The sequence below is a fragment of the Lathyrus oleraceus genome, chromosome 3 (assembly GCF_024323335.1).
Source record: "Lathyrus oleraceus cultivar Zhongwan6 chromosome 3, CAAS_Psat_ZW6_1.0, whole genome shotgun sequence".
Lineage (NCBI taxonomy): Eukaryota > Viridiplantae > Streptophyta > Magnoliopsida > Fabales > Fabaceae > Lathyrus > Lathyrus oleraceus.
In genome coordinates this window covers 488,012,316-488,031,812 of record NC_066581.1, presented here as the reverse complement: position 1 = coordinate 488,031,812, position 19,497 = coordinate 488,012,316, and the positions used below count along the sequence as shown (strand labels likewise).

Here is a 19,497-nt window from a genome sequence, read left to right as displayed (position 1 = left end):
GTTCAATTTGATGTTTTTTTTTTCCAGCTTTAGTGTTTTGTTTTGTTTTATAAGAGCATCCACATCCATCATACCTATTTGATTTTTTAAAATGAAATTCACTCACTATTATATATTATTTCACATTTTCTAATTATTTAAACAACTCAAATACATTTTTCAAATATCCATTAATCCTATAAAAACAACAATACTTATTATATCCAAAAAGAATAAAAAATAAAATAAAATAAATAAATAATAATAATAATAAATTATTAAGAAATTCAGTCCACGAGTGAGGTAATTTATCATTCATTCATCACATGAAATGGCGCTAAGATTGAGTAGCACTTTCTTTTCCGTTTCTGTTATAGCTTCAAATCATTGTTCAACAAAACCCACTTTCAGATTCAAAATCACAACTCTTGCTGCTACAAATTCAATTACAATGGCTTTCACTCAAACCCCAAATTCAACTTCAACTTCCAAAATCATTGATTCTCATCTCCACGTATGGGCTTCCCTTCAAGAGGTAACAAATAGGTTAATTCTTGTTTACATCAAACTTCAAAAAATTAACGATTTTTTACCTTTATGTGTAAATTTTGTTATAGTTTTGATATGATTGTAATGATTTTGAATGTTAAGGCTAGTAAATTTCCTTACTCTCCTGGACAAGAGCCCAATTTACCCGGAAATGTTGATTTTTTGCTTCAGGTTTGTATTTTAGACTCTTTGTGCTCATTTTTTAATGATTTTGTCGCTGAATTTTGTATATTTGCTTTCAAACAGTTTGTAGAGACCTAATCCTTGTATGTTTCAAATGTTGACACTTTCATTTATAGATTATGGAATGAGATACTAACTAAGGTTTTAAATAACAGCAATGTGGCGACATTGTGATTTTGGTCGGTATAAGTGTTGCAAATATTGATGGTGGTCGTCGTAGTGTGAATTAACCGCGATTTGTTTTTTATCGCAAAAATGGTGAATAAGAGTATCTGTTGCAGCACCTTCCTATACTGTTTTGTGGCGGCCGTTTTTGCAGTAACGAACCGTTTTTTAACACCAAACAATCATAATATTACTTAAATCCTAATTGTTTGGTGTTTTATAGCCGAACCGCTAAGGCCTCTTAGTAGTGGTTCAACCTTCTTAAATTGTTTGAACAAGAATAAAACCATGATCAAACCGCCAAAGAAACTGAATCTTTGTAAATGTTGGTTCAAGGTTCAACTGGTTGAAATTGAAATGACTGGTTCGCTTTTTAAAACATTGATTTGAGTTAGTTAGATAAAAACTGATTCTGATTAGTTGTGTTTTGTAGTGTATGGAGGAAGCAGGAGTAGATGGTGCACTCATTGTACAGCCAATTAATCATAGATTTGATCATAGTTATGTCACAAGGTATATATGTTCAATTTTTCTTTTCACTTCTGTTTTTTTATGTTTGATGGAAGGAAAACTCAATATTTCAGTGCTTTTGTTGCTATTAGGGCCTGTTTTTGGATTAGTATATTTGAACTTATATACTAATATGAACACTTGTGAGACTGATTGAGAGAGCCTATGGAAACATGTTTTAACATATCCATAAACTGAACATTTGTGAGACTGTTTGAGAGTGTCAATGGAAACAACTTTTGACATACCCATAAGCCGTTTTTAGCTTATTTCTGTAATCTTTTATTATAGCTTATGAAAAGAGTTTATAACTTATATCAAATTAAAAGAAGTTTATTTTATCTTATGTTACAGAAATAACTTATACATAAGTACTTATATAATAAACGTATGCTATAAGTGCTTAATTAAGCAGTTTGTTCAAACAAGACCGTAGACAATTCAAAGATGAAACATCTAGTTTTAATATGATATCTCAGCATTTGACATTTATACATGCTAGATTTGCTAAGATAGGGGTGTTCTACTTCAAAGTTATTGTTAACGTGATTAACCGTCAACTGTTCTGCTAAATGTGTTATATACATCTTTAATATAATGAATGAATTCTTTTAGATTTTTATAATGTTATATGTATGTGATTATTTTCATATGAATTTGTGTATTGGTCAGTGTTTTGAAGAAATATCCGAACAAATTTGTCGGTTGTTGTCTTGCCAATCCAGCTGATGATGGAAGTGGGCTTAAGGAGTTTGAACATCTTGTTCTCAAGGTCTAATGGTTCATTTTTAGCTATCACATTTTACGTAACATAATCACTTTATAATGAAGGTGTATCCAGTGTCAAACACATGTTGGCGTCATACCGTAATGCAGTACTAACACATGTGGTTACATTCAATCAGTTATCTCTGTGTTGATAGTGTCTGTGTCTTTGGCAGTGCTTCATAAATCACATCACACGATTGAGTTCTTTACAAATATTGATGTTTTCTTTTTATTTGTATTAGGATGGCTACCGCGCTGTTCGATTCAACCCTTATTTATGGCCATCTGGTGAAAAGGTAGGAAACTTCTTTTCTTTTCTCACATCTTATTAGTAACCGGAACTTTATCGAAATTGTCCCGATTAATATTTGAATGATCATTGCAGATGACAAATGAAATAGGGAAAGCAATTTTCAAAAGGGCTGGTGAACTCAATGTATCAGTGGGCTTCATGTGTATGAAGGTGTTTTTTCTCATTTATATTTAACTCATTTTTAGCAGAAGTTAGTTTTATGGAATTAATTAATTAATTCAAAAGAAGTTCTCGTCACCTCAAAATCAAACACACACTTACATATTCTCTCTGATTTTTTCCTCAAAACGAGTAATTACTATTCAAAGTTCATCATATCCGATTACTACGTCCCTAACATTTTGTTAAATCCGTTTGATTAATCCTTATTAGTTTATCGAAATATAAGAGACGGATGAATAATTTCAGGGGCTTGATCTGCATATTTCTGAAATTGAGGAACTGTGCACAGAATTTCCATCAACAGTTGTATTGCTCGATCACTTGGCCTTCTGCAAACCACCATTGTAAGCCACACTGTGTTCATTGTTTCAAAGGCTTAGATAGTTACACTTACATGAATACTTTATTGCAGAAATGATGAAGAAGGTCTTGTGTTTTCCAAGCTTTTAAATTTATCTAGATTCCCTCAAGTAAGTGAAGCATGCCTTTGTTAATTTGTTAATTTCATTTTCCTGAACATAGATATGATTCCTTAATGTGACTCTACAAAATGCTTGTCAAAGTAATTGTATCTTTTTCTTGTTTTTCCCCTAAACCGGACCGAAAATTAACCTGGTAAGACATCTAGATCTTGGTTCAATCGATTTCAACATTTGAACCAATCGACAAACTGTCTTGTTTTCAATTCAACTGGTCGAATGAGCTGATTTGGTTCGGTTTTTAACACGTTAAAATGCGAACACTCTAGCATCAGGAATAGTAAAATTTTTTGAATTTATGATGGCAGGTATATGTGAAATTCAGTGCACTCTTCAGAGTATCAAGGACACAATTTCCTTATCTGGATTTATCTCCTCTCTTGTCCCAAATAGTCTCTAGCTTTGGTGCCAACCATGTAATATGGGGCAGGTACGCAACTTCCATACAGGAAAAACAAGAAAAGGAGTGTAAGAATTTCTGTTGATAAAATATCATGTTAAGCTTCTTCTATCAACCTTGTTGTTTGTTGCAGTGATTTTCCATTTGTTGTTCCTGAATGTGGCTACAAAGAAGCCAAAGAAGCAGTGAAACTTATTGGCAATCAAATATCTTTGCCTTCATCTGATTTAGAATGGATCATGGGTAAGACTGCTGCACAACTTTTCCAAAGCCAATTGACTGCTTCTGAGTAAGATTTTTGTTGGGGGTGAGAATGCTGTCTCTGGTTGATCATTACAAAACACTTTTAACACGCCTCAGGCTTCCGACATTAATCGCGTGAATGGTCCTACTTTCACTACAACTTAATAGAAGCTCCAAACCAAACTTTTACAGCATTGTTGTGTTCCACTGTTGATTTGGTGTAATCATGTAATATACATTTTATTTATATACTAGTAGTTCTTTAGAATAAGATTTGCTATCAAGAGTAATTAAAGAAAAGGCAAAACATTTATAAAAGCAAACTTCATTGATAGGCAAACTTCATTGAATTTAGTAGAGTTACATTGATCACAAAAGACACCTACTTTAGAGAACAAAAGCAAAAGCCATTATATGCAAGCATTATTGATATTTATGTTTGGCATCAACATGTCTCCTCCTCTTATTCTTCTTCTTCAACTTGTCACAAGTGAATGCTCTCTCAAGCTGTTCCACTCTTTGTGTGAGAGATGTGAGAAGTGATGTTTGTTTCTCATTCTTCTCAAACAATTGTGTCATCATATTCATCATCTTCTCATTATCATCCATCATCCTTCTCAACATTTCCCTATTCCCACCCTTTTTTTCCTCATAACAATTCTCCTCCTCTTCCTCCTCATACCCAATTACATCTCTACCCTCCTCTTCTTTCACATCCACACTATCCTCTTCAATTCCTTCCTCCACCAAATTTGTACCAACACTTTCTTCATTGTCTTCTTCCTCCATCTTGTTCTCATTCTCATCTTCTTTTACTTTCATCAAACAATTCTCCTCTTCTTTCACATCCACACCATTATCCTCAATTCCTTCCTCCACCAAACTTGTTCCGACACTTTCTTCCATCTCATCTATCTCCATCTTCTCCTCATCCTCATCTTGACCCCCTTCCTCTTTTACCTTCATCAAACAATTCTCCTCTTTTACACATTTACCCTCAACATCATCCTCATTTACAAAAAGTTCCATTTTTTCACCTCCCTCATTCTCCACTTGACACCCCCCTTCTCCCTTCTCCATACAATTCACCTCTTTCCCCATACAGTTACCCTCTCCATCCTCACTCACCAAAGCTTCAATTTTCTTACCACCCTCATGTTCCTCTTCACACCCCACCTCTTCCTTCTCCAAAGAGTTCTCTTCAACATTATATGTCGGACTCATCACCATTTGAATTTGATCCACAAATTCTTGAAGAAAAATGGCCCTTTTAATGAGCAACTTTCTCAAGTCCCTAAGAGCACAACAATGAAACACTCTTACAGAATCCAACCTAAGAAGCAAATTCATGATGGTTTCACCCATCCTTATCCTCTCCTTTTGCTCCTTCTTCATCATCTTCACCGTTTCCTCATTATTGACATTCTTGTCAATCTTCTCCAACTCCACCTTCATCTTCAACATCTTCTTAAAACTCTTTCTTACAAGATACCCTCTTGCAACCTTCTGAATCTTGGTGGCTGAATCGGTTCTATTTCTCTCAGACCCAACGAAACGAACCGGAATGGAAACCACCTTTGACGGTGTCTTGCTGTAACGAGGAGCACCCAATTGGGCTCCGTACAAGTGGAAAGGTGCTGTGGTTCTGTTGTTGTTAAAATGCATCATGTTTTGATAATCTGAAAAATGTTTATGATATTTGAGAGAATTAAGGTTGTTCAAATGCTGTTATGATAATGTGAGAAAGAAGAAGGAGAATAGAGTAATTTATAATGGATACGAGAGGTTGTTTGTTGGTTTGGAAAAGTTCGAGAAGTTTCATGAGGCTAGAAGAAGAGAAGAGAAGCGAAGAGAAGAATGAGATTAACTGCTCGCTTACGTGGCATGAGTGGGTCCATCTATAATTCTTTTGTTTTGTTCTAGATAACTGTCGAATCTTCTTCTCAATGTAATGGAAAGAACGAGATACAGCGGGTTCACATTTTATCAAAATTTTATCCAATCATAGTCAAGTGTTAATAAATATTTGATTATTTAAGATACTAGTATTATTAAGATTATGTGTGTATTATTCTATACTCCCTCCTTACTTATTATTATTTTATTTTTTACCCATATTAAAAAAAATTAATAATAATTATTATTTTTTAAATAATAATTTTTCTTTTATTTATAATACCCTTAATTATTTATCATATTTATTTTATTTTTTCTCTCTCCGTAATAATTATTTAAGGACTTTTTGATAAAAGTGCAATTAATACTACCTTAAAATTTACAAATGATAATTCAAAAAAAAATTTTTTTTTCAAGAAAATGACACTTAAAAATAAACGGAAGGCATATAATGTTAGTTTACCATTTTTTAATTAAAAACTTTTATTTATTAATAAAAGTGGAACACCGACTTACAAATATAAAAAAGAAAAATAATTAAAGATTCTATGATATAAAAAATAGACTTAAATAATTTGTAATTCTTATAAATTAGCGAGTTTTTAATTTTAATACCGGTAAGTTTTTTTGTCTGAATCCTTATATTTAACTTTTTTGTTATTGTTAGTTTTTAGAGTTAAAATTTTGTTAAGAAAACGTTGACTTGGTTAACGACGCATATGTGACAAATTTTATTTTCTATTTTTTTATTTATAAGTATTTTCACTCCATTTTTTTAATCTTAAACTTAAAAGGAAAAATCCAAAATTTTAGTCTCATAAATAATTAAACCCATAACCTTTGGATTCGATAATAGAATCTATCTACTAGGCCGACTAATCAAGTTGTTTGTAATACTGCAATAAAATATATATAATATAAATATTTTAGTATTATCAAAATTATTTATTAAATATTTTAACTATTAATATTTACAAATTTTCAATATTTTAATTATTTAAAAACTAAATAATTAAAATATTAATAGTTAAACTAATAAATAATTATAATATTTTATAAACTAATTATTTAATAAATAAATAATTGAAATATCCATTGAAATATAAATAATTGAAATATTTTTTAAATTATGCATTTAATAAACTAAATAATTTAAATATTAATATTTTAACTATTAAGTAAATGAAATATTTTATAAACTTATTATTTAATAAACTAAATAATTGAAATATTAATATTTGAAATATTAAATAATTAAAATATTTTATAAACTAATGATTTAATAAACTAAATAACTAAAATATTAATAGTTAAACTATTAAATAATTGAAATATTTTATAAACTTATTATTTAATAAAATAAATCATTAAAATATTAATAGTCTAAATATTAAATAATTGAAATATTTTATGAACTTATTATTTAATAAACTAAATAATTTAAATATTTCTAATTGAAATATTTTATAAACAAATTATTAAATAAACTAATTAAATTTATTTAATAATCATTTTATAAAATATTTCAACTATTAATATTTAAATTATTTAGTTTATTAAATAATTAGTTTATAAAATATTTCAATTATTTAGTTTATTAAATAATAAGTTTATAAAATATTTTAATTATTTAATAGTTCAACTATTAATATTCAATTATTTAGTTTTTAAATAATTTAAATAATTTAAACATTAAATACTAATAATTGAAATATAAAATAGTTAAAATATTTAATAAATTATTTTGATAATACTGAAATACCTATTTAAAATATATTTGTGTTGCAATATTGTAGATAACTTAATTAGTTGGCTTAGTGGATAGAAAATACATTTTGAACTTCATTTTTCAACAATTTTTTTTATTTATTTACAAAAATTTATGACAGTTCAACTATATAAATTTTTTTTATTGATTATTTGTAAAATACAACAGTTGATTGAAAATTTTATAAAATTTCTTTCCATCTCACACTCTGTTTTATAATTTTCATAAATTTAATATATATCATGTAATAATAAAGAAACTCCTATCAATTATAACTGTTACTTTAAATCTTACAACCTTTATATTTGTAAGATATAAAGATTTTAAGTTGAGCATAAAAGTTTGATGTAAAAGTTATAAGTTGAATTTTTATTAAAGTTTTGGTTGATAGTAGAAGTGGAAATAGTCCGGACCGAATTAGATTTTATTGAGTTTGAGACTGATTTGCTAAAAAAACTCAAAACTTAAATTTGGTCTATAAACTATCATAGGTTTATTTTTAGGTTTAAGTTTAAACTTTTTCAAAAATCTAATTAACCTATTAATCTACTTAAAAATCTAATAAGCAATTCAACTAACGTTTAAATAAACTAACAAATTAAAAGATCAATGAAATTACATATTTGTTTGTATTGATTTATTTGAGTTTATCCATTAGCATAAGTCACTTGTTAATAAAAAAAAGAAAAAAAAACGCCACATGTGCGTGTTACCACAAGAAATTGATAGGGCATGTTGAAGGCGTAATTAATGAAAGCGCCTTATGGATTTAAGGATTATACCTCACCAAGGGGATGTTTGAAAGAAAAGCTGAGCCCAAGATAAGCAAGAGCTGGGAAAACCACAAGTTACCAGAAGATGAAATCGACGGAAGAAGCAAGTTTGGTCGAAATCCGTTCTGTCGACTGGACCGGAGATTGGGACTTAAGAAATTCTTGACTGTACCAAACACATAGGGGATGGTGTCGACATGAATACCTGAGCAGGATAAGTTTGAAATTCAAAATGACTAGCAGTTACAAGGAGAACGAGCGCCAAAGATATGGAGCAGTTTTTAGATCGTGTGGCACGACGTCTGTCTACAGACAATTATTTTTGAGTAGTTTTGCTTGTAGATAGTTTCTTTAGTTCATTATAAATAGGGGATCCCACAGAGGACTCCGGGTGTTCACTTTGTATCAAAATCACTTGTAAAAACTTCACATTTCCAGCGCGAGGAAGCAAGAGTTTTTAAGAGTGCTATGTACGTGAATCACCACATTTACTTCAATGCAACTTCCTTATTTTTCAATTGTTCCCGTTGAACACTTCATTTTAATTTCTTTTACGTTTGAATTATCCTTTTATGTTGTCGTCTACGCTGTCGACACTAATTCTATTACGATAATAGAATTCACCAAAAGCGTGTTCGTTGTGTATGTCTTTTGAATGTTATAGCATTGTCGGTCACGAGTCACCCATAGTCTATAGCATCATCATTTCGTGTGGAAAAACCTTTGCTTGTTCAATATTTTGTCAGAAGCCGTCTCTCACAAAATTAATAGTCCGTCGAATTGAACGAGTTACCCTGTTACATTAGCACATGTCTTAGGATCAACTGGTTGATCCTGCAAGTAACCCTTAGTTTTAAGGCTTAGGGAGGACCAGCGGTTGTTTACCAATTTTCACAGTAAACAAAATGGCACGCCCAGTGGGACGAGTGCTAGTGTAGTTACGCAATTGCATGAAACTTAGAAGTGGCAAACTATATAGTAGACCACAAGAAACTGTGAAAATGTCAGACTCCAATACAGATGAAGTGCCACAAGGGACTTTATCCACTAGGGAAACAGTAATTTCACAGGTTGCAACTTTGCCTCCGATGACAAGTGCAGCCTCAACGATGTCGACTACAGGTGCGGTTGGAGCATCAATTCCTTTACCTTCACCGGGAGGTTCAGGATCAACGATAACGACGTTCAGAATTTATGTGCCTCACTTTGGCACCACAGATCCTCTTTATGGAATGTCGTATTCCTTAATGCCAGGATATCAGTCAACATCAAGTGCAACATTGTTTTCAGACAACGCTCAAAATACGAGTCCATCCTTACAGGGATTAGCGCAAGGGGGCAATGCTCAGAATAGGAATAATACTCAGAATAGAACCATGTTATTGTCGAATACTTCAATAGCGGCGTTGAGGCAGCAAATGGATGATAATAATCATGAGTTGGTTAATATGTTAACTAATCAAATGGGTACAATTTTTAACCCTATGATACAGGAATCTGCTAAAACAAATAGGCAGGTGGCTAATCAATTGACACACTTGTGTAACTTCCTAGGGGCACCGGCTCGACAGATGGCACAAGTGGTTAGGCAAACCATTCTTGTTCAAGTAGAGATAGGGGCAGCAGAAGATGAGACAGTCCATGAGGGACAAATCCTTAGACCCCAACAAAATCAAGGCGTTGAGTCAGGAGTAGCAGGACGTAACTAGATGGTGTTAGTTAACCGGCATCAGGATGCTGATCAAATTGTCGATCAATATCGACAAGAAGACTTAGTAGTGGAAAATAATTTGACAACTATTGTCGAAAGTATTATGGCTAGGAATGGTATGAGTGCCACATTGCAAAGGCCATTATATGCTTCCCCATTGGCTGAATTTATTCTCCAAACCGAGGCACCTAGAGGAATGAAAGTGCCTAAATACACTAAGTTTGGGGGAGAATCTGGTGAGTCGACAATAGAACATATTGCCAGATATTTAACCGAGTCGGGAGATTTGGCTCATAATGAGTGTTTGAGAGTAAAAAACTTTCCTTCCTCTTTGACTAAGGCTGCCTTCACATGGTTCACTTCTTTGGCCCCAAATTCGATTGATTCATGGGCCAAGTTAGAAAAGAAGTTCCATGAACAGTTTTACGAAGGACACTCCAAAATCAGTTTGGCAGAATTGTCTAGCATTAAGAGAAGGTTTGCTGAGAGTATTGACGATTATCTGAATAGATTTAGATTATTAAAGGTCAGGTGCTTTACGCAAGTACCGGAACATGAACTTGTTCAAATGGCTGCTGGGGGGTTAGATTATTCCATTAGGAAGAAAATAGATCCAACCTTTGTAAAGAGTATGTCACAATTGGCTGATAGATTTCGACATCTCGAACGGCTAAGGTTAGAAAAGGTTAGACACAGTAAGGCTAAGAAGGAAAAAATAGCTTTCGTCGATTATGATGTGACAGATCCAATCTATGAGGCTGATTATGCCTCATCGACCGAATTAGAAATTGACGTGGTTGAGTTAAAGTCGGGATCTGCTTATGAGTATCGGTTATTACTTCCTGCACAAGGGAAAAATCCTGTCGAAAATAATCCAAAATTCCCTTCAAAAACTTATACATTTGATGTGACAAAGTGTGAGGAAATTTTTGATTTGTTAGTTAAAGATGGTCGAATGGTGGTGCCACCTGGTACTAAAATACCACCATTGGAACAAAGACAGATAGAGGATTTTGTAAGTATCATAATTATGTTGGTCATAATACCTCTAATTGTTATCTTTTCAGGGATCTGGTTCAGAAAGCAATTCAAGAAGGCAGGCTGAAATTTGTTGGCCGCAAAATGAAGATCGACGCTGCCCCTCTCCACCAGGAGGAAGCTCTATTCGTTGAGCCAGTCGAGATCAACATGGTCAAGATCTCTGAATATGATGAGGCTGACATGTTAGAGAAAACTGATGAAAGCCCAGATGTCGACATAGCTGAAGTCTATCCAAGGGCTGATGAAGATTTGGTAGATTTCCTATATCGCTGCAAGAATAAGGGTCCATAAGTCTGCTTATGCCCTAGATGTGGCGCTGTCACCGACGAAGTTGCTGCTGAAAATTTCCAAAAGCTACAATTGGGAGAAAGCAAAGGAAGTGGGCTGAACAGAGCCCGCCAGAATGAAAGAATCCCAAGGAAAGCTGTGGGATATGCTCAAGAAAGGTCTAGGAGCTTCGTACCATCGGCAAGTGCTCCTAGAGGCACCTGGATCAAGCCTCAGGGAAAACTAGAAACCCCACAAGGTGTTGCTTCTGCCAGAGGAGGTTTAGCAATCAACTACAGGCGTGAGTTCAAGTTTGAGAAAAGGACTCATGTTTCTGAAAATTATTTGGGAAAGAACCCCATGTCCAGAACTCAATGGAGACGTTTTCAACGTCGCAAGCAAGCCGAAAGAGAGGCTACTAGGGAAATGGCTGGAAAAGGCATGGCTAATGGGGTTGATTATGCAAAGAGAGTTGTTGTGAGGGTCGACACTGCAGCTAAAGAACGGATCAGGGAGTATGTCCGTCGACCAAGTGAAAAATGTTCTGATGAGGTTACTGATGACTTCAATTCAGAATCAGAAGCAAGTTTGGATATCTTAGTCAACGTGGTGTCAATTCTACCAGAAGAATACAATTGTGTTACTGAGGTGAAGGATTCGGTAGACGATGCCGACGCTGAAGAAATGGCGTTACATAAGCCAAGATGTTACTTTGTGCTGAACGATGGCTCTGTTGAGAGCCAAGAAGCAATTTTTGAGAGGCCCACAATGACTATGAAGATTCATCTGAAACCTCTGTTGATTAGGGTTAAAGTGGAAGGTGTGACTATCAACAAAGTGTTGGTAGATTGTGGCGCTACTGTTAACATCATGCCACACCATATTTTGAAGAAAATTGGCAAGTATGATACTGATGTTAGATCCAACAACATAGTCTTATCTGACTACGGGGGCAAAACAAAAAGCACCATGGGTGTGATCATGGTGGACGTCATTGTCGGCTCAATCACTAGGCCGACATTGTTCATGGTAATAGATGCCAAGCCAAGTTACAATTTGCTAGTCGGCAGAGAATGGCTCCATGGTGTGGGAGTTGTACCATCTTCAGCACATCATAGATTGGTAATTTGAAGAGAAGATGGAGTGGTCGAAAACATTGAAGCTGATCAAGGCTACTTCATGGCTGACGTGAACAATGTCGGCAAGAAGGAATTCGAGAGAAAGTTGGCTAACATTTCTCCTTGTTTACCAGCTGAGGATGTGTATTCTAATCTGAGTGAAGCTTTTGTTTCTCTAACTTTGCACGAAACTCATGGCTTCATTTGGGATGTGGAACGTTTAGAGGAACCACCTAATGCAGAAATTCGGCCGATAGGCTGGGGGGATATCATTGATGATGTCTGAGCTAGAAGCTCTAAAGAGGATTTTGGCATACGTTGCCGAGAACAAAATAAAATCGGCCCTAGAGGCTGAAGAAAATCGGCCCTAGATCCAAAGGTGCCAGAAAAGATGCGACCACAAGACCCCTTAGAAGAAGTCGACCTTGGCGAAAATGGCGACAAAAGACCAACATACATCAGCGCTAACATCGACAAAGAGTTAAAATCTGAGGTAATATCTTTACTTAAAGAATTTAAGGATTGTTTTACTTGGGATTATAACGAAATGCCTGGTTTAAGTAGGGATTTGGTAGAGCTAAAATTGTCAATAAAAGCTGGAAGAAAGCTAGTAAAGCAGACGCCCAGGCGTTTCGCACCAGATATCATGGCGAAAATAAAAGGAGAGATAGAAAGGCTCCTCAAAAGCAAGTTTATACAAACTGCAAGGTATGTTGAATGTGTTAATACCTTAGGATTGGCATTAATTTTGTAAAACAAATAATGTAATCATCTCTGTTGTTTTAATATGTTGGGTTGAAGAAGTTCAACATCTGGACCAACATGTCATGTACGATGTCACGACATCATGCCTGTGACATCGTACATGTGTAGAAAACTGAATTAATTAATTCAGTATATATTCTGGGATTAGTGAGGATATTTGGTGAATATCCTAACTCCCATGTGGAGGTCTTAAAGACTCAATCAGAACATATATAGGCTCAAAATAAGGAGATATATATGGAGAGATTTTAGGATTGAAGACCTTGTTTGTAGCAGAAATTTTCTACTGTATTTGTAACAGCAAAGAACAAGTTTGCTGCGATTTCTGAAGGCCCAAATCCAGTTGGGTGATTAGGTTATAAATAGCTTATTGTAACCTAGTTTTTGTAAGCCTCATAGAATGAAAATTTAGGGGTGTGTGTGAGGTAAACCTCCCAATCTGTGGGAAGGTTACCATGTGTTTCTCAGTGTTCAAAGCTGAGAGTATTTGTAACTCAAAGCCTGTAGGCAAGAGTGATTATGTTCTTGAATGAAGCTGTGAAGCAAGTTCAAGTTGGTTTAACATTACATTGTATTTGTAGTGATAGGAATGGAAACTGGAGGTTTCTATCTAGGAGTTCCTAGGTATAGATTGCATTGGGTAGTGATTAAGTGAAGAGTTGTAAACGGGGGAGTTTAACTCTGAATTAATACTGCTGATAGTGGATCTTCTTCCTGGCTTGGTAGCCCCCAGACGTAGGTCATGTTGGACTGAACTGGGTTAACAATTTCCTGTGTTTGTTTTCCTTCTGCATATGTTATAATCCTGTATGCCATAACTAAGCTTGTATTTCAGTCTGCCTACCAAGATAATAACAGACCTGATACATAGCCTTCTGGTTGAATGTCAATCAGAATGTCTTGACATTCATCATTGATAGCATATACTGAATAATAGGCAGGTTGGTTTTTATGCTTCAGTTCAGTATATAATTAAGTCTGGTTTTCAAGTGGAAAACAGACATGGCCAAAGGATCATTGTGAAACTGTCAAACTGGATGTCTAGACAGTAGTTCATGTAGGCTGATACTGAATTAGAGACTGGTTGGCCTTTTACAGTACATCAAATTTAGCACAGTCTGTTTTTCAGGAACAGAACAGAATCAGCATGATGTATATGTTCTGAATGTCAAACTGAATGTTGTGACATTCATTCCTGACAGCATGTGCTAAAGTGTAGGATGATTAGTTTTTCTGGGTCAGTATCTTTCTCAGGCTATTCTTTAGGAATCCAACAGCTGAGCTAAAATCCAGGAAACCAACGACTACCCTACATTTAATGAACCTAACAAATCTCCTATTTGTTAGCAATCTAATAAGTGGTAATTAGATTAATGTATTCAACCTTTATTTCAGGAAATACAAGTAAAAGGCAAGCACACTGGAATAATGTAACAGATGATCAATTAAGACATCATGTTGATAACTATGTAGGAAAACAACAGAAGTGAAAGCTATGATTGATCTCTGCTGAGGTTGTATACCTGATGCACAGGACTAGGGGTTCCTTCATTCTAGGGTGACATCTGTGAAAGCGTGCTTTAGTATAGGGTTTAATATGCTAACTGTCTTGCTATGATAGTCACAATGTTGGATCAGATGTCATGACTTGGAGTAGAACATCTGAATTCTGACTACACCAGAATTTCAGAATGGTTGGCCAATATTGTGTCAGTAATTAAGAAAAATGGGTCTTTACGAGTATGCATTGATTTTAGAGATCTAAATGTTGCTACCCCCAAAGACGAGTATGCCATGCCCGTAGCAGAAATGCTGGTCGACTCTGGCGCTGGTTTTGAATATTTAAGTATGTTAGATGGTTATTCTGGATATAACAAATTTTTTATTGCAGATGAAGATGTGCCGAAGACGGCGTTTCGATGCCCAGGAGCCTTAGGTACATATGAGTGGGTTGTCATGCCATTCGGCCTGAAAAATGCCGGAGCGACATATCAGAGGGTAATGAACTCAATGTACCATGATTTTATTGAAGATTTCATGCAAGTATACATTGATGATATCGTGATAAAATCAAATGGTCGACTTACTCATGTCGAACATCTCCGAAACGCCTTTGTAAGGATGAGAAAATGTGGATTGAAAATGAATCCATTAAAGTGTGCTTTTTGTGTGCATGCGGGTGATTTCCTTGGCTTTGAGGTGCATAAAAAAGGTATTGAAGTAAACCAAAGCAAAACAAAAGCCATTATGGACGTCAGACCTCCGTCGACCGAAAAGGAACTGCAATCTTTGTTGGGCAAGATAAATTTTCTTAGAAGATTTATATCCAATTTAAGTGGTAAAACTAAAGCTTTTTCACCACTCCTTCGACTGAAGAATGAGGATTTTAAGTGGCAAGAAGAGCACCAAGAGGCTTTCGACAAAATTAAAGAATATTTGACTAAGCCTCCAGTACTGGCCCCTCCTGTTAGGAATAGGCCAATGAGGTTGTATATTGCAGCTTCAGAATCGACTATAGGAAGTATGTTAGTCTAAGAGGATGGGAAAAGTGTCGAAAGACATGTGTATTACCTTAGTCGAATGCTTAATGATCCTGAAACTAGGTATAGTGATATAGAGAAACTATGTCTATGCCTATATTTTTCTTGTATGAAACTAAAACAATATATTAAGCCTGTTGATGTGTATGTATCTTCTCACTTTGATATTATTAAGCACATGTTGTCTAAACCAATTTTGCATAGCCGAATTGGTAAATAGGTTTTGGCATTAACTGAGTATTCTCTAACGTACGTGCCCTTAAAAGCGATGAAAGGGCAAGTGGTGGCAGATTTCCTTGTCGACCATTCGATGGTCGAAATGGCTCAAAATTATGTAGACATAGTACCATGGAGATTGTACTTCGACGGTTCAAGACATAAGAACGGATCTGGGATGGGGGGAGTCATAATTTCTCCAGATGGAATTCCAGCAGAGTTTAAATACAAAATTGAAGGAGTATGCACAAACAATGAAGCAGAATATGAATTTTTGATCACATGACTTGAACTTCTGCAGGAATTGGGGGCAAGGAATGTCGAAATTATGGGAGACTCTGAGTTAGTAATTAAACAGGTATCAAAAGAATACAGGTGTGTCAAAGAAAATTTAATCATGTACTTTGTGATTACCATCGACTACTCAAAAGGTTTGAGCAAGTAAGCCTCCAGCATATACCCCGGAAAGAGAATCAGAGAGAAAACGATTTGGCGCAGGAGGCTTCAGTGTATAAAGTGTCGAAAGACTAGAATGAAGAAGAGGTTCAAGTAAGAGAGAAGGTACGAGCGACATTGTTATCACCATCAGATTTGTCGATTATAAAGTTAGGAGCTGTAGATAGATATCATTTTGAAATTCCGACCGTCGACGAAGGGGGAGAAAATGATTGGCGCAAGCTGTTAGTCGATTATTTGCGTAATCCTATAGGGTCGACAGATAGAAAGGTAAAATATAGGGCCCTCAGCTATGTCCTGGTGAATGATGAATTGTTCAAAAAGACAGCTGAAGGAGTTTTGCTAAAGTGCCTGGGAGAAAGTGAGGCATATATGGCTGTGTCGAGTGTACATAGTGGAGCGTGTGGGGCGCATCAAGCGAGACTGAAGATGAAATGGCTTTTGATGCGCTCAGGAGTTTATTGGCCTTCAATGTTGAAAGATTTAATTGAATTTGCTAAAAGTTGTCAGGAATACCAATTGCATGGGGGCATACAGCATGTGCCTACAAGCGAGTTGCATACAATTGTGAAGCCCTGGCCTTTTCAAGGGTGGGCATTGGATGTGATTGGAGAAATAAAACCAGCTTCGTCGAAACAACAAAGGTATGTTTTGGTCGGTATCGACTATTTCACAAAATGGGTCGAAGCCATAGCATTGACAAATGTAGATCAAGAGGCTGTGATAGACTTTTTCCAAAGTCACATCATATGCAGATTTGGTATCCCGGAAACAATTACAACCGACCAAGGGTCAGTGTTTACTGGTCGAAAGATGCAAGATTTTACAAAAGAGATTGGAATCAAATTATTGACTTCTACCCCATATTACGCACAGGCAAATGGCCAAGTCGAAGCGGCCAATAAAGTGATCATTAGCCTAATAAAGAAACATGTAGGCAATAAGGAAGTTGCATTGAAGTAAATGTGGTGATTCACGTACATAGCACTCTGAAAAACTCTTGCTTCCTCGCGCTGGAAATGTGAAGTTTTTACTAGTGATTTTGGTACAAAGTGAACACCCGGAGTCCTCTGTGGGATCCCCTATTTATAATGAACTAAAGAAACTGTCTATAAGCAAAACTACTCAAAAATAACTATCTGTAGACAGACGTCGTGCCACACGATCTAAAAACTACTCCATATCTTTGGCGCTCGTTCTCCTTGTAACTGTTAGTCATTTTGAATTTCAAACTTATCCCGCTCAAGTATTCATGTCGACATCATCTCCTATGTGTTTGGTACAATCAAGAATTTCTTAAGTCCCAATCTTTGGTCCAGTCGACAGAAGGGATTTCGACCAAACTTGCTTCTTCCGTCGATTTCATCTTCTGGTAACTTGTGGTTTTCCCAACTCTTGCTTATCTTGGGCTCAACTTTTCTTTCAAACATCCCCTTGGCGAGGTATAATCCTTAAATCCATAAGGCGCTTTCATTAATTACGCCTTCAACATGCGCTATCAATTTCTTGTGGTAACAAAATGCCCCCTAGAGATGCCATTTTCGAATGTCGACTTTTTATGAGATAATGGCATCTTTGAGATGTCGAATTGCTCTTTACCGTTTCTACTTCTACTTGGTGGTACACCTGTTTGTCCCACGCTGCTGACATCATCTAATCATGACAAACATCTTCTTTTTCTCTCGAGACTCACAAAATCACGTCTCCATCACTTCACGTCTTTATGACGGAAACGTGTCTCCAACCACGACTGCCCCTTCGCCTCCTCGTGTCTGCAAATGTGGGAACATGGGTACATGTGTCAGAAAAAGAAAATCAAACGTCCATTTTTCCTTTTCCTATGGTTTAAACTCTTATAAAACCCTTGTTTCTTCTTCTTCTTTCCTTTTTTCGCCCTCTGCTTCAGTAAACGAACACAACAAAACTCCTTTCTTCTTCAAACCTTCAACTTCTTCTATGGCTAGCTCAAGCAAAAACAAAACACTTCCCCCCGCTGTGAAGCTCACGTGACCACTCACCATTGATGGCAAGGAATATGTTCCTGAACCTCCCTTTGCTGAAGAAAAAGCCAAAATATGGCATTCTCAGGTATTAATCCCTTTCTCCCTATCTGACAAACCTCTAGCATTCTTAGGTCCACTCCCAGAGAATCGCCAACCTGAGATAACTAAGAAAAATTCCTTTTTTCCTACCAGTCATCTTTCTGAACCACTAGTTTCTTCTCAAACACCTTTCTCCCTCCGTTATGTCGAAAGGAACTTTAGATTTGCTCCCCCCAAGAACTGTCCTAAGTTTTGCGCTTGGATGGATCATTTAGTGGCAAAGAAAATCGACCACTGGAAACGAATATGTATATATACCCTTTTGCAGATCGCCCGATGTGCCCCCCCTCAATCCTGTGGCATGTTGCTGGCTGCCCTCCAATTCTGGGAAAGCTCGACCAACTCCTTTCATACAAAGTGCGGCATGATTATGCCGATGCTTTTAGATATTGCTGCCATTACAGGCCTAAAACCGACCGAAGAAGTCTTCGACTGTGAAGCCGTAGCACCAGTCTCTCTAAGGTTTGACGTCGGTGATTCTCGCAAACCGACATACAATAACTTCATTGATCATCATGCTACATCTTCGGGCCCTGTGACCACTGAAGAACATGTGGCCTTTCTAACTTTTTGGTTGTCTCGCTTTGTGTTCTGCTCTAGATTAATGCAGATAGCTAAACACTTTGCTCTCCTGGCAACTCAGCTACACCAAGAGCGTGACATCGCTCTTGGCCAATTAATACTGGCCTCTCTTTACGAGTCTTTATCTGAAGTTGTCTGCCAAATCAAACTCTTTGACCCTGAGAACTCAAAAAAGAAGAATGTCTTGGCTCACGGACCCTTTTGGTTCCTACAATTGTGGCTCAACGCCACTTTTTCTAAAGATATAACGTCTCATGGGATGAGAAGGGTCGCGTGTCCCCCAGAAGAGAAACACCTTCTTTGGAAGCGACTGATCCCTCTGACCCCCATCGACAGAACCTTTCCTGATGTCAAGGTGTTTCGCCTTTTGTTCGACATTATGTTAACGCGCGCCGACTTTCACCTTTCCATGGCTCCTTTTAGTAGTCGAACTGAAGGTCCTGAATGGCTCACCGGGGCTTTCCCTCCAACTAAATATGAACACAGGAATGAAACTTTTGTTATCTGGAGA

At 35.9% G+C, this 19,497-nt stretch overlaps 2 protein-coding genes across 2 annotated transcripts; one reads left to right on the top strand and one right to left on the bottom strand.

Moving 5' to 3' along the window:
• The first annotated feature begins 268 nt into the window (after window positions 1–268).
• On the top strand, window positions 269–4,091 carry LOC127128317 (uncharacterized). The gene is made up of 10 exons (XM_051057568.1): window positions 269–514; window positions 631–699; window positions 1,310–1,389; window positions 2,059–2,158; window positions 2,397–2,450; window positions 2,540–2,617; window positions 2,876–2,973; window positions 3,042–3,099; window positions 3,417–3,538; window positions 3,642–4,091. The coding sequence occupies exons 1-10, from the start codon at window positions 311–313 to the stop codon at window positions 3,799–3,801; spliced, it is 1,023 nt and encodes a 340-aa protein (XP_050913525.1). The 5' UTR covers window positions 269–310; the 3' UTR covers window positions 3,802–4,091.
• Window positions 4,061–5,594, bottom strand: LOC127128316 (uncharacterized). The gene has a single exon (XM_051057567.1). The coding sequence runs from the start codon at window positions 5,417–5,419 to the stop codon at window positions 4,175–4,177; it is 1,245 nt and encodes a 414-aa protein (XP_050913524.1). The 5' UTR covers window positions 5,420–5,594; the 3' UTR covers window positions 4,061–4,174.
• Window positions 5,595–19,497: the final 13,903 nt, after the last annotated feature.

Bases quoted from the DNA above. Each gene is read 5' to 3' on its own strand.
- LOC127128316 (XM_051057567.1), bottom strand. From the start codon at position 5,419: ATGATGCATTTTAACAACAACAGAACCACAGCACCTTTCCACTTGTAC.
- LOC127128317 (XM_051057568.1), top strand. From the start codon at position 311: ATGGCGCTAAGATTGAGTAGCACTTTCTTTTCCGTTTCTGTTATAGCT. The intron at 2,451-2,539 runs GTAGGAAACTTC...TGATCATTGCAG, and splicing joins TATGGCCATCTGGTGAAAAG to ATGACAAATGAAATAGGGAA. The intron at 3,539-3,641 runs GTACGCAACTTC...TGTTTGTTGCAG, and splicing joins AACCATGTAATATGGGGCAG to TGATTTTCCATTTGTTGTTC.